This window comes from Nuphar pumila, chromosome 5 (genome assembly GCF_984573655.1).
Source record: "Nuphar pumila chromosome 5, dmNupPumi1.hap1.1, whole genome shotgun sequence".
In the NCBI taxonomy this organism is placed as follows: domain Eukaryota; kingdom Viridiplantae; phylum Streptophyta; class Magnoliopsida; order Nymphaeales; family Nymphaeaceae; genus Nuphar; species Nuphar pumila.
Genome location: NC_143253.1, coordinates 20,888,108 through 20,903,162, shown reverse-complemented (window position 1 = coordinate 20,903,162; position 15,055 = coordinate 20,888,108). Strand labels below are relative to the sequence as shown.

The 15,055-nt window shown below is 37.9% G+C and overlaps 1 protein-coding gene across 6 annotated transcripts in view; it reads left to right on the top strand.

Moving 5' to 3' along the window:
• Positions 1-15,055, top strand: part of LOC149837054 (L-arabinokinase-like) — a 97,430-nt gene that overhangs the window by 23,243 nt on the left and 59,132 nt on the right. For all 6 annotated transcript variants that reach the window (XR_016431886.1, XR_016431885.1, XR_016431884.1 and 3 more), the window contains 7 exons: positions 5,072-5,125; positions 5,231-5,333; positions 5,434-5,543; positions 5,624-5,743; positions 12,598-12,654; positions 13,951-14,123; positions 14,212-14,380. Coding sequence is in view for 3 of the 6 variants with exons in the window: in XM_090005791.1 (XP_089861917.1) it covers positions 5,072-5,125; positions 5,231-5,333; positions 5,434-5,543; positions 5,624-5,743; positions 12,598-12,654; positions 13,951-14,123; positions 14,212-14,380 (786 nt within the window). In the remaining 3 variants the exon portion in view is untranslated. The remainder of the gene's footprint in view (positions 1-5,071; positions 5,126-5,230; positions 5,334-5,433; positions 5,544-5,623; positions 5,744-12,597; positions 12,655-13,950; positions 14,124-14,211; positions 14,381-15,055) is intronic.

Below are 15,055 nucleotides of genomic sequence, written 5' to 3'. Positions count from 1 at the left end.
TATTTGAAGAAAAGAGGCTGATTTGAAGAAAACGTGAGGAAGAATAAAGGATGAGAGGGAATTGGAATAGATGGTGACTGTAATGAAAAGAGGCGGAAGCACCAATAGAGCAAATGTCACTCTTAAAGAGTGACCACTAAAGCCAAGAACACAATCACCAAATGTGCACACACAAAAACTCTCAAATATGGAAATGACTTAAAGTCATAAGTTGGATATTGAAGAAGAGAAGAGAGAGGGGTATAAAACCCATACATAAGAAGGAGAACACCTCCTCTATTTATAGAGGAGGGAGGCTCTAAGGAAGAGACTACAAGGGGGCTCCCTTGTAGTCGTTGGGAGCTCCAACGGTCAGAAATATGACCGTTGGGGCCCCAACGACTACAAGAGTGGGGCCCCTTGTGGTCATCCTAAAAGGAAAAAATAAAAAGATAAAAAGTAAAAAGCAAAAAGGAAAAAGGGAAAAAAGATAAAAAAGAAAAAGAAAAGTACATTGACAGAATTACAATAATACCCCTATCGGGTATTTCAATAAAATAGAATATGTATATATATACATATATGTATACATATACTTGTATATATACGAATGTATATATATAAGTATATGTATATATATATATATTTTAACAGCTGACCTAGAGGAAGAGAATTCAGATATTGAAGGTCACAAAGATTCACCAGTTCTGATCCGGATCATGGCTCTGATACCATGTTAGAATTAGGGTTTTTGAATTTCATGCAGACTGCAGAGAGAAAAAGAGGGCTGAATATGCATGATTCCCAATGTGGGAAATCGTGCCTCTTGCTATTCCTTTTATATTGACATCTCTATTAACTTACATACCAGAAATGCCCTTGTTTACATATACTACAAAAGATCTTTCAAGGGCACAAGGAGGATTCCTTTCATTCCTTCTAGAGTAGACTTGTATTGGTCTTGAAACATTTTCTTCTAGGTTTTGATCATCGCTTGGATGTTCAACAAGATCTTCACTAAGAGATTCATTAGAATCAATATGATCATCTTTAGGCAATAAGTCAAATAAGAATGAATAATCAATATTTTCATTTGGTTGGTGCGAAAAACCACTTTCCTCTTCAAGAAATGTGACATCTTTAGAGATATAAAGCTTGTTTTTAAGTATGTCAAAACATCGATATCCTTTTTGTTTTTCGCCATATCCCAAAAAAATGCATTCAATAGCCCTAGGGGAAAGTTTATCATTCTTGTGGGTTAAAACAAAACATTTACATCCAAAAATTCTTAGTCTTTTATAATCGGGAGACATATTGTAAAGTTTTTCAAATGGAGAAAGATTTTTCAAAGAGGACGAAGGAGTTCTATTGATAAGATATGAAGAGGTTAGAACCGCTTCGGCTCAAAAAGATTTTGGAATGTTTTTTGAGATTAACAATGTTCTTGTAGTCTCTATTATGTGCCTATGCTTTCTTTCCGCAAGGCCATTTTGTTGCGGAGTGTTGGGGCAAGAACGTTGGTGACAAATTCCATTTTCTTTTAAATAGGTTTGAAAATCATTGGACATATATTCGCCTCCCGAATCGGATCTAAGAATAGATAGATTTCCCAAAAATTGGTTTTTGACCATTGCATGAAATTCTTCAAAGAAGGAAAAAACTTCGGATTTACGACTTAGGAAGTAAATCCATGTGAATCGAGTAAAATCATCAATAAATACAACGTAATACGAAAAACCACCTTTAGACAAAATAGGGGAAGGTCCCCACACATCGGAATGGATAAGTTCAAATGGCTGAGTGGTAAAGTAACTTCTTTGTGGAAATGGAATAGCTTTAGATTTCCCAAAAATGCAATCTTTAAAAGGCATGTGATTGTCTTTACAAGTATTGTTCAAAAACGGAAAAAGAGACATTTTTACAAAATTTGGATGGCCAAGTCTCTCATGCCATATTCCAATACTTTTGTCTTTTACAAGATTGCACGATGGCTTAGATGGAAGAGTCAAAAAATCCATGAAATAGAGGTCACCCCTTCTATGGCCTTGCCCAATCAGCTTCCCTGACTGGAGATCTTGCACGGTGCAATCCTTGGGTGAGAAAGAGACTTGGCATCCATGATCGGTAATTTGAGATACGGAAAAAAGGTTTAAATTTATTTTAGGAACGATTCTTACTTTAGGAAAAAAAAAATTCTTAAAATTAAGAGATCCAATACTTTCAATTTTTAATGATGTACCATCGGCCGTTGAAACACAAGAAGATATAGGTTTGGAAAAAATATTTGAAAGAGAATTTTTATGAGATGTCATATGAAAAGAAGCACCGGAGTCTAGTATCCACATACCTGGAGGAGATGAAGAGTAGGCAATGGTGGCCCCGGATGTTGAAGGAGAAGCCTTGAGTAGATGTTGGAGAACTTCAGAGATATGATTTAGAGTTTCTTTGATATCTCCTTCTTTGGTGCTTTCTTCCTTCTTTGGAGAATCTTCTCCAACCGCGGCAACTTTTCCTTTAAGCTTTGGGCAAACGGGTCTTATGTGTCCCGGTTCATTACAATAATGGCATATAATCCCCTTTCTAGGTCCATAGTTATTTTTGTTAAAGTGGGGAGGTCTATATGCTTTAACATTTGATCCGGGCCTAGTAACGGCCAAAACATCATCACTCTTAATGCTCAAACCAAGCCGAGTTTCTTCTTGACATATCTCGGCAAGGGCATCTTCAATAGGTAGGGCTTTGCTTCTATGGAGAAGAGATGCCCTTACTTCAAATTCCGGGCGAAGTCCATGAAGGAATTGAAAAAAGTGCTCCTTTTCAATTTGTTCTCTTCTTAGCTCAATATCTTGTGGGGCAACCCACTTAGGCTCAAGAAGAGCAAGCTCATCCCAAAGGGGGGTTAGAGAGCTAAAATAGTCCCGGACACTCATGTCCATTTGTTTGGTAGAACGGATTTTCTCTTGACAAAAAAATTGTCGAGCAAGATCCTTTTGGGTATACATACCCTTAAGGAAAAACCAAGCCTCATTGGCCCTTCTAAATTTGGCAATATTAGCACAATTTTTAAGATCTACATTGTTCATAAACCATGCCAAAATTTTGGCATGGTTACTTTCCCAATCCTCAATTTTGGATTGATGATCATTAATGGCTTTGATGCGCTCATCGCCATCTAAAGCCTTCTCAATCTCATTTTCAATTTTGGTGAGAACAAGAGAGGGTTCGGGAGTAGTTCCCATAACAAAACCCCAAAGTTTCTTACCTCTTAGGTGATTTTCCATAGCGGAGGCCCACATGAGGTAGTTGGACCCATTTAGCTTAAAAGAGAGCTCCACTTTAGAGTCACGTTCCATCGACACCAAATATTCTTCTTTTCTTCAAAAAACTTTGAGAGGCAAGCGTTCCAAGATGACAAGAGAGAGGCCCAATCACCAACCGAGCTCTGATACCATGTAATGAAAAGAGGCGGAAGCACCAATAGAGCAAATGTCACTCTTAAAGAGTGACCACTAAAGCCAAGAACACAATCACCAAATGTGCACACACAAAAACTCTCAAATATGGAAATAACTTAAAGTCATAAGTTGGATATTGAAGAAGAGAAGAGAGAGGGGTATAAAACCCATACATAAGAAGGAGAACACCTCCTCTATTTATAGAGGAGGGAGGCTCTAAGGAAGAGACTACAAGGGGGCTCCCTTGTAGTCGTTGGGAGCTCCAACGGTCAGAAATATGACCGTTGGGGCCCCAACGACTACAAGAGTGGGGCCCCTTGTGGTCATCCTAAAAGGAAAAAATAAAAAGATAAAAAGTAAAAAGCAAAAAGGAAAAAGGGAAAAAAGATAAAAAAGATAAAAAAGAAAAAGAAAAGTACATTGATAGAATTACAATAATACCCCTATCGGGTATTTCAATAAAATAGAATATGTATATATATACATATATGTATACATATACTTGTATATATACGAATGTATATATATAAGTATATGTATATATATATATATTTTAACAGCTGACCTAGAGGAAGAGAATTCAGATATTGAAGGTCACAAAGATTCACCAGTTCTGATCCGGATCATGGCTCTGATACCATGTTAGAATTAGGGTTTTTGAATTTCATGCAGACTGCAGAGAGAAAGAGAGGGCTGAATATGCATGATTCCCAATGTGGGAAATCGTGCCTCTTGCTATTCCTTTTATATTGACATCTCTATTAACTTACATACCAGAAATGCCCTTGTTTACATATACTACAAAAGAATGCTAATGAGGGGCATTAAAGACAAAGGGAAATATTAAACAACATTGTTGACATGGATCCTGACCCAAGTCCAACACCACGCTAATACGAGTCTCTCTCTCTCTCTCTGAGAGGCGATGCACGATGCAATTTTTTTTTCATATTGTTTGTGTTTCCCTGTATCGCAGTGTGCACGATGCACACTTTGGGTGTTTTTCACCTTATTGTGTACCATGTGTGTGTGTATTGTGGGATTGTGTGAATCTTTTTTTTATTTCACAATTTTCATTATTGTTCTTATGTATGTGGCTAGTTACATGTGCAATTATGAAGTTTTTTTATTTTTTTTATGTAGATATTTTGTTGTTTTTGTCCTTTGATGCTTTGATTTTGTTGAATTTGCAGCTTGGGCCTTGGAGTTTGATTGTTTGCATTCATACTGTAGAAAAACATAGTGAAGGTATTATTAAAAAAACACTAAAAAAATTTAGGTCCTAACCCGTCCGAGCTACTGAGTCTACCCACGAGTCAAGTGTCGGGTGATCCGAATCCGAGTCACAGGTTTGCCAACTATGGGCTAAACTTTTAAGCATATACAAAATATTGAAGCATATGGGTACCAAAGGTTGGCACAGAAATTTCTTAAGAAATATCAGTTGCCAATTTGTGATATTACAATAAAATATAGCTAGACTTTGTACAAATGTGCATGTTCAACATATTCTTTGCACTAATAATTTAAAATTTTGTTATTGCTCATACTGACCTACATGTATTCCGTTGCTAAAGTGGCAACTAAAAGTTATATGATGATCTCTTTTTTAACTATTCTTTGTATTTTATATGTAGCCAGCCGGGTGGATGTTAAAGCAGGAGTGGTTGCCGGATGGTTGGCTTTGCTTGGTATGCATAAACAAAATCTTGTGTGCTGAGAAAAAGATTTCATCTTTTCTTATAAATATAATTTGCAAAAATGCTTACTTTTGTTTATATGCAAATACATATTAGGTGTGTGCTGCTTCAGATAAGCAAGAACTTCCACTGAATTTCATAAAGCTTCCAAAAGATGTATATACGCCTGACCTGATTGCAGCTTGTGATTGCATGCTTGGTGTGTGAGCAATTGCTCAAATCTCATGAATAAGTGTTCACACAAGCATTTTGAGTATGCACTGTTCTTATTTTCTGTTATCAATTTTTTTTCTATATAGGAAAGATTGGATATGGTACAGTTAGTGAAGCACTAGCTTACAAGCTTCCATTTGTGTTTGTCCGCCGGGATTACTTTAATGAGGAACCATTCTTGAGAAACATGCTTGAGGTGTGTTCTTGAAAGCTTTTTGTGGCCATGATGCACTTTAAGTATCATTCGTTTGAGCTTGTTGGATGCTTTTATGACAGTACTACCAAGGTGGAGTTGAGATGATTAGGAGGGATTTGCTTACAGGACGTTGGAAACCTTATCTTGAGCGTGCACTATGCCTTAAGCCATGTTATGAAGGGAGCATTAATGGTGGTGAGGTACATTTTATTATTTTCAGATATTTCTAACCTTTGTAGACATGTTGGAAACCTGCTCTTAAATTGTACATACTCGCTGTTATTGTATACAACAACTACGCCTTCATCCCAAAACAATTGGGGTCGGCGATATGAACCAAAAAAGAAAATCATTCTGGGTCTTCCACATGAATCCTTCTCCTCCAATCATTTCTATCCAATGTTATTGTATAGTAGTTCAGAAATAGTTAGTCTTTATGCTAGTTTAGATATGTCCTTTTTCATATTATCGTATGGTAATGACCATGTTCGAATGGATTTTGTGGTCATTTACTTATGTACTATTTTGACTCTTCTATTGGGATGTGAACATTTGTGGTTCATTCTCATTGAACTGTTGTAATAAGGTCTTTATAAGACCTTGACCTCCATACTTTTTAATACAAGGAAATACATTCTTCATTTCTTCCTGAGGACCCATCGATATGCTGTCACCACTTGCACCTATTTGTTTTTGGTCTTTTATTACTGAAGTTGGTAACTTAAACAAGAGTAACATACATGAATCTTGTGCTTTTTTACTTCTCTTTGAGCATGGATATTTGATTATGTTAAAAGGATATTCATATGAACCAAGGTCAAAAATTGTAAAAATAACAAATTATAAGTGAAGATGATGCCAAGGTCAAAGATTAGATGCAGAAATCAACAGCATGTATGTAAATCCAAGAATTACTTGATGTTGAACACATGTTCAAACATGAAAATCAATGGCATGGTTACATCAACTAAGAATATACGAAATCGCAAATCAAGATATAGGTTTAAGCATGTTTTTGGAATCAGACTTTTATTTTCCCATCTAAAATTTTATATGAACCTGATTTAAAACCCTTTCTTCCCGTACGAATCTAGAGAGAAACCCGTACCTTAGTTTGAAAGTGGAAAAGACCGAAAAATCGTCGGATATTGGGTGAGAATGATGGATTTTTCCTTCTTCTCTTTTCTTCCTTTCCTTTTTTTCTCTCTCTTTCTTTCTTTTTCCTTTTTTCTCCTCTTTGTGAAAATATCTCAAAAATGAGATAAAGTGTGCGATAAGCACAACACCACCAATGTGCACAAATGCACAAGAACACTTAAAACAAATGTACACAAAGGTACAATAAAGAAACTCAAATGCACAAAGGCATACAAAATATAAAGAATTTTATTGAGAAGAATGGAGAACAAAAGCTCCAAGAAGTGAAGTTTACAAAGGGGGAACTCCCCTATTTATAAGAGGAAAAGGAGCCTTGGAGGGGCTCCACTAGCTGTTGGAGCCCCTCCAACGGTTAGAATTCTAACCGTTGGAGAGGCTCAACAGCTAGTGTTGAGCCCTCCAAGGTTGACTTTGAGTCAACAAAAATAAAGACAAAAAAGAAAAGAAAAAAGAAAAAGAAGAAAAGCAAAAATACAAAAAGAATTACAACATATTCATAATTATAAATATGCGCAAAAAGAGAAAAGACTAAAATACCCTTGCGGGTTTTACAAGAAAAAAAGAAGCATATATATTTACATATATATATAAAGATAGATACATATACATATATACGTGATGTATATATGTATATGTATCTCTCTTTATATATATGCAAATATTTACATAAAGAGAGATACATTTTAACACTCTTTCCCCCCTCTCTCTCTCTCTAGAAAATGAGATCTATAGAGAGATGAGTTAGACCCTTATATAATATTTTTTTAGGTCTTCTAGAGAGGGGTGACGTCTTCTCTAGAGTCCTCCCATATGGGTAGAAGTTCTACCATATGTAGAACTCTACCTTCTACCTTCCTTATCCATTTAGATTTTGTCTCTTTTATTTTATTTAAATTAATATTCTCAAGGAATATTCCAAGGGGGTTCTGGAAGCCCATATGGGGTAGAGTTCTCATCCTTATTCTATTTTAAGGTTGTTTTTAAACTTTACATTCATAGTAGTTTTAAAATTGTCATAGATGAATTTTGGATCTAGATTTGGATCCAAGATCCAAATCCATATGGATCCTACCTAGACTAGATCCTAGTTAATATAGATCTTGGACTGGGTCCAGATCCATATCAACTTGGATCAAACGAAAAGGATCCAGTCCAATCCAATCTAAAAAAAAATAAAAATAAAGGTAGATCATTTTTTAAAATGCAATTTTTGGGCCAATCGTAACCCGATTTCAGAAAAATAAGGTACTAACGTTTTCAAAATTACGAGACACATCTAACGATATACTTACCTAGTTTTTGCCTCTGAATTTTGCCTGAATTTAGCTCGAATTTCACTCGAATTTAAAGGTTAAAAATGAAAAAAATTACAAATATTAATCATCTCATTTTGGTATTGTCAGTGGGCCTTGGGCCACGCCCAGACCCAACTCACGTCACCTAGTTTTAAGGTATTTTTCATGATTTTTTATCAATCTCATAAAATACTTAGCCAAAATTTTATAGTTTTCGAATTTAAAAACCATGAAAACACACACGATATTTCATCCCTACCCTCTTAAAAGAATTTCGTCTGTGAACTTAAAATGTACCAAATAAATATGGGTAGTGATCATGTATATCGGCCTTGGGCTCCCAGGTGCACTCATCCAGTCTGTGATGCTACCAATGCACCTTCACGAATAGGATTGTTCTACTATGAAGTGTCCTCTCCTGGTGATCCATAATCTTTATCGACCTCTCCCTTGTTGTCAAGTCATGATGTACCTGGACCACCTCATAGTGGATCACGTGTGAGGGGTCACACATATACTTCCTCAATATCAAGACGTGGAAGACATGAATCTAGGAAAATTGAGGAGGAAGCGCCACTCAGTAAGCTGACTCGCCAACGCACTTGAGAATCTCGAAAGGTCCAACAAACCGAGGGATCAACTTCTCCTTCTTCCTGAACTTGAAAACACTCTTCGTAGGCGAGACCTGAACAAACATGTGATCGCCCACGACAAAACTAAGCTCCCTATGCCGCTGATTGGCATAGCTCTTCTGCCTGTTTTGCGTTGCAACCAAACGCTATCAGATCAATCGCACCTGGTTTGAATAGTGCTGAATGACTTTTGGAGTCTTCATTGATCACACTTCAACCTCATCCTAGCACATCAGAGATCTAAATGGTCTGCCATACAGAGCTTCGTATGCGGCCATACCAAAAATGGCATGCCTATCCCACTCCCCTGTCCAATCCAACATGTACACTATAAGCATATCCTCAAGCATCTGTATTGTGCGCTTTGTCTGCCCGTCAGTCTGTGGGTGAAATGTCGTACTGAACTTCACTGTAGTACCAAACAGTGTTGAGAGAGGCATACGCCTCAGTACCTGAAGCATACGCCTCAGAGGCGAAGCACACGATCAAAATACTGAAGCGCTGTAGTGAAGTGTTTGTGGGTTCGAAGCGCACGCTTCACATGAGTGAAGCGTGCGCCTCGCTTCGAGGCCCGCTTCGATTATAAGGCGTACGATCATGTACAACCCACGAAAATTAAAACACGAAAGGGGGGGGGGAGGGTTTCTTTTAAACCTTCATCCCCTCCTTTCCCTTTTTGTGCCTCCCCCAACCCTGTTGCAGAGGGTCGAGGAAGAATCCGAGTTTCCTATGCTCGAATCCCATCACCGACATCAGAAGAAACTCTGCTTGGCCGAAAAAGGGCTGATTTCGCCGGCGGGATTGTTGGTGCCGACGCCGGTGAACACCCCTGAGATCTTCAAGAATCCGACATTGGAGAACAAGTCCTTGCCGAATGGAGAAATGGGTCTTTCTTTTAAACCTTCATCCCCTCCTCCCTGCAGCATCCCCTCCTTTCCCTTTTCGTGCCTCCCCCAACCCTGTTGCAGAGGGTCGAGGAAGAATCTGAGTTTCCTATGCTCGAATCCCATCACCGACATCAGAAAAAACTCTGCTTGGCCGGGAAAGGGCTGATTTCGCCGACGGGATTGTTGCCACCGACGCCGGTGAACACCCCTGAGATCTTCGAGAATTTGACATTGGAGAACAAGTCCTTGCCTAATGGAGAAATGGGTCTTTCTTTGATCGCTTCTGAGTTTCAGATTTCTGAGGTAATCTTTCCATGCTCTGTTTGATTCTTGAATGGGATTTAAAAAATTGGTTTCTGGGTTTCCATTCTTGATATATATATATATATATATATATATTCTTGAATGCTGTTTTCTCCATCTCTTGCCTAATACTCTTTTTCATTTTCATATTATTAGGATTTTATGTAATATTTCTTCGTGTACGATTTGTTTCTTGGCATCTGTTTTCTTGCTAGGATCTGTCTTGGCATTTGTTCTTCCATTGGAATTGTTTTCTGGCAATTTTTATCTTCTTGCCTTGGCATCTGATCCATTACCATGATCTGTGTTTAACAATTTAGGTTGTGTTCTCATATTTATTGTAGTTCGGAAAACTATTTTGTTTTCTATTAATTTTATATTCTCTTAATCTTTCAATGACATTTAACCCTGATGACTTAACTCCTTCCAAATGGCCAAAGATTACGGCCAGTGATCTCTACGTGTAAGGTTTGATTGAACCTCTGATACAGGATTAAGAGAGAAAATGCATTATATTTTAGACATTACTTTTGGGTTTATATTTTTGGGCACATATGTAGTGACATTACTTTTCAGTGTCACTACATATGCATGATAGAGGCTGATTGCTCATTACACACTTTCAAATCTGTGACAACTTGAAACGGTAAAGCACAACCTCTCTCTCTGTTACAACTATTATGTATACTCATTTTGTAATTGTATGCATAACTCATTTTCACTTCTTATTTCATTATTTTATTAATATTATAGATTTTATTATTCTAATCATGAAGCTTACGCTTCAACGCCTCGCTTCATAACATGCTCAACGCCTCGCTTCGCCTCATCGCATTTAACAACCTTGGTACCAAAGGCCTTCTACAACTAGCGCCAGAAATGAGACATGAAGCGAGGGTCTCAGCCTGACACGATCGAACGTGGCACCCCATGAAGTCGGACAATCTCATTCACATAAAGATCTACTAAGCTCTCCAAACTCTGATTGACCCTGATAGGTAGAAAATGAGCACTCTTCGTCAACCTATCCACAATCACCTAGATGGCATTGTGCTGACGATGGGTCCTTGGCAAACCCACGATGAAATCCATTGAGATGTCATCCCACTTCCACTCTAGAATGTCTAACGACTGAAGAAGTCCACCAGGTCTTTGATGCTCGATCTTCACCTGCTGGCAAGTAAGACACCGATACACAAACTCCGTAATATCCCGTTTCATCCCGTTCCACCAATAAGTCTGGTAGAGATCCTTGAACATCTTGGTAGAACCAGGGTAAACAAAATATTTCGACCTGTGGGCCTCACTTATCAACTCCTCCCGTAATGCCTTCGAAACCCATCATTTGTCTCCAAACATGATGGTCCCATCCTCCTCACGATGGAACTGTGCATCGAGCTTCTGGGCATTCACGTATAACTTGTTGAAATCTGAATCGGCCGACTGAAGCTCCTCGATACGGTCTATGATCTCAGGTCACTCCTCCATCCCCGCACAAAGGATGCTGGTCGTCGGGGAGGCTTGCCGGACAGAGCTGCTCGCCGGCGTCTCCGATCGTCGGCGGCAGCGCAAGAGAGACGGAGCAGATGAGAGAGAAGGGGCGAGGGGTTTTGCCCCTCGCTCGAGACGCCTGTGACTTTTTAAAGTCACAGGCTTCTCGAACGATCGAGAAGCCGAGTCCGAGTTCGGGCTTGGGTCCAGCTCGGATCCGGGTCCGATATGACGAACCGACTGTGACACGTGTCCAAAGCGTGCAGGGCACGTGTCTGACACGTGTCCGACACAAAATTTTTTTCAACGGGTGTTACACTATGTGGATCAGACTAAAACCCACTTAGTAAAGGATTTGGCACACACACAAACACCACACACCAGTTCTTTCATAAGTTTGAATTGGTTCAACCTTGACCCTCTTGTATGGCACAAAATATGCATAGATCAGATATAAATCCATATAGACATAAATAGTATCCAAAGGAGGTCTGGCCCAAGTACTCTTTTGAAACTCTGGCCTGTATTCATGGGCACAGGAACCAGCAAAACCCAGTAAAACTTGGGTGAGTTAGAGGTTGGCTCGGCCGTGTCACATTGTGAAGTCAGTCTTTGGGTATCAAACAATTGCGCCCAATTCCATCTAGCGACATCCCAGATGCTGCGACCAATTTCTGTTCATAAAAGATTTTAAAGCAGATTACTTAAAAGAAAGACAATCAGTCACGTTCTTTATAAAACTAAGGCACTTCTGGAAGAGGAATCTTCCCTTTAGATTTGTTGAAGAGCTTAGATCAGCCTGTAGATGTGCGCAATACCATGTAGAAATGTGATGTATGGGAGTTCTTGTAACCCACTTGCTATCTCATAGTCAAGAATTTGTAATAGAATTTCTTATGATGATGATGTTGTCACCATACGGCGAGCATTTGCTCTTTGAAGTTTCATGTTCTAAATGCTGCATATATGTATATTGACATGTTATTTTCCCTATGTATCCATTTTTTGTTTAGATAGAAATTGCCATTGTGGTGAGTCTAACAGAGAGATTTCTCATCTTTGCTGATGAACAAGTATAGGTGTTTTCACCTTAGAGAAAGATCTGAAAATTCCAGTTTGACAAGACTAGGTTTTCTTCTTTTAAAGTGATAATGCATGTATTGCCTGGTTTCATCCTCGATCAGAATAAGTGATATAGCTCTGGTTGTTTATCTGACTAATTTCAAGGCTTAAACTGTCCTTTTTTAGAATGTTTTTGATACTGAAAAAGGCTATTTTTCTGTCTCAGGTTGCTGCAGGCATATTACAGAATGCTGCTATTGGAAAAAGTTATACGTCTGAAAAGGTTGACCTTAGTATTTCTCTTATTGCTATTGTGTGCATACTGCAATATATATTATAATTTCTATAGGATTCTTTATTTTTCTTGTAAATTTTTGCTGATGTTGCATTATTGACAATTGAGGTTCAAAACAGTCTATCACTGTTCTTTGTGGCTAATCCAGGGAACTAAGGGATATTTTCCCTTTCTTAAGGTTCCGAGCATGGATAAGTTGCATTTTGTACCTTTTCTTACAACATGTGTGTTATATACTTATTTGTTAATGCTCTTCTAAGTAACCTCCTGTTGGTGTAATTGCAATACCGTATTGTCATCAGGTTGAGAGAAGATCCTTGACTTTGTTGTTGGCTATGTAACATGGGTACTTCTATAAGGGTGCCATGTCCATGTCAACAAGGGTATTGTTACTAGTATTTTCATGGGGTATGGTTCAGACCAGTTTCAGATGTGACCCTATCCAAACATGACCCACTACCTGTTAAGTGGGAACATTTGCATCATTTTTAAGGTGCATTATATATATATATATGTGTGTGTGTGTGTGTGTGTACTATGTACATAGGGACATACATATGTATATGTTTATAACCGTACTCCTATTACATAATTTCAGAATTTCCCATGGCATAACATACCTGCACTGGCACACGTACCTATGTGACATAGGTTGCTGGTATTCCTAGGAAGTGTTCTAGCTTCTGCTAATTCATAATTCTTGTTGTACTTGTGCGCTCCCATTAAATAATTTTATGGGAATTTTTTATAGATGCACCAAAATTTTTCATGATAATAAAAGATATGCCTAAGTTTTAGATATTGGTAAAAGCATGGCTAATTTATGCTCCGTTAATTTAACTTGGGATTAACTCAAGTTGAGTTAATAGGATAAAGTTACTCGTTTTACCCTCAAAATAATATCTTTTATTTTGGAAAATTTTCAAAAACATACTTAAAGTTTTGGCGGTAATAAAAAAACTCACCTAAGTTTTTGTAATTGCAGCAGACATTTAGTGGCAGCTTTGACAGATGTATACCCTAAACTTTTCTAATTAACCATGAAAACATTTGGGAGTGTTTTTAACAATACTGAAAAAGTAAGTGTATTTTTTATTTCCTTTTTTTTTTAAGCTTTAATAGCATTGCTCGCTATCCTGTTTTCCATCTATTCACATGCATATTATTTGTCATTTACTCTCTATAGTATGCTGTAGAAGGCTGCAATCTTTTCTTATTGACGTTTCTGCATTGCATATCTGATTCAAAGTTTCACTGCCTTTTCATTCTTTTTCATATATGCAGTTTAGTGGAGCAAGAAGACTACGTGATGCTATTGTGCTTGGGTATCAACTACAAAGAGCTCCTGGTGGAGATATTAGCATCCCAGAATGGTATACAGTTGCTGAAAATGAACTTGGTCTTCACCCTGCTTTACCAAACAATGGAGCAAATGAAAAAAGCTCTCTTGCAGAGTTGTGAGTTTGTATTTTCACTTTATGGTTACTGCATGGCCACTTATGTCACTTCTATTTATGTAACTCTGTTTCCACTCTCCTTGGTTAGATGTATTGAGGACTTTGAGATTCTTCATGGAGAGTTGCATGGCCTTTCGGACACTGTGGCTTTCTTAAGGAGTTTGGCAGGACTGGATGGTGGAATTGACTCTCATAAGCATTCGGAGAAGCGACAAATGAGAGAGCGAACTGCAGCCTCTAGTCTCTTTAACTGGGAGGTTCATTTCTGACTTTATGTTTGTTGGTTTGCAGTTGTTAGATGTGGCTTGTAATGGCTTTCTGTCACTCGTTTTTTCCCCTTTAGTAGGAGTTTCTTCATATTGAACATGGCAAAAAAGAGCTTGGGTTTTACACAAAAGCAATTGGGATAACATTTTGAAGGTTGAGAATTCAATAGTGTCTCTAAAATGTTTAAAGCGAGGTTGCAAGACTAGGAAGCAGAAGTGGAAAACAATATGGGAAGCGGAAGCGAGAAGCAATACATTTTTAAATGTATAGGAAGCGGGAAGTGAGGAATAAGTGAGGAATAAAAAAAAGCAATATATTAATTGAATGGAAATCACAATAGAATGCAAATAAAAACTAAAATAAAATTGACTATTCTTAAATGTTATGAACAAAATCTAAAAATGGTGACTGCCAATTCAGAGAAAGCATATGGAAGTGAGTGAGAAGTGTGAGAGAAAACATATAAAAACATAAAAAGTAGAGTGATAGAACATATAAGAAGAATAAATAAAGCGTATGAAAAGCATAGGAGAAGTGTGGGAGAATCGAGATTCTCATCAAGTTTGGGAAGTAAGGAGTATCACTTCCGAAGCGAGTTTCTGGGAAGTGGGTTTCCCACCTATCTAAGAAGCTTTCGGTAACTCTGGTTTAAAGTATGTCTATGT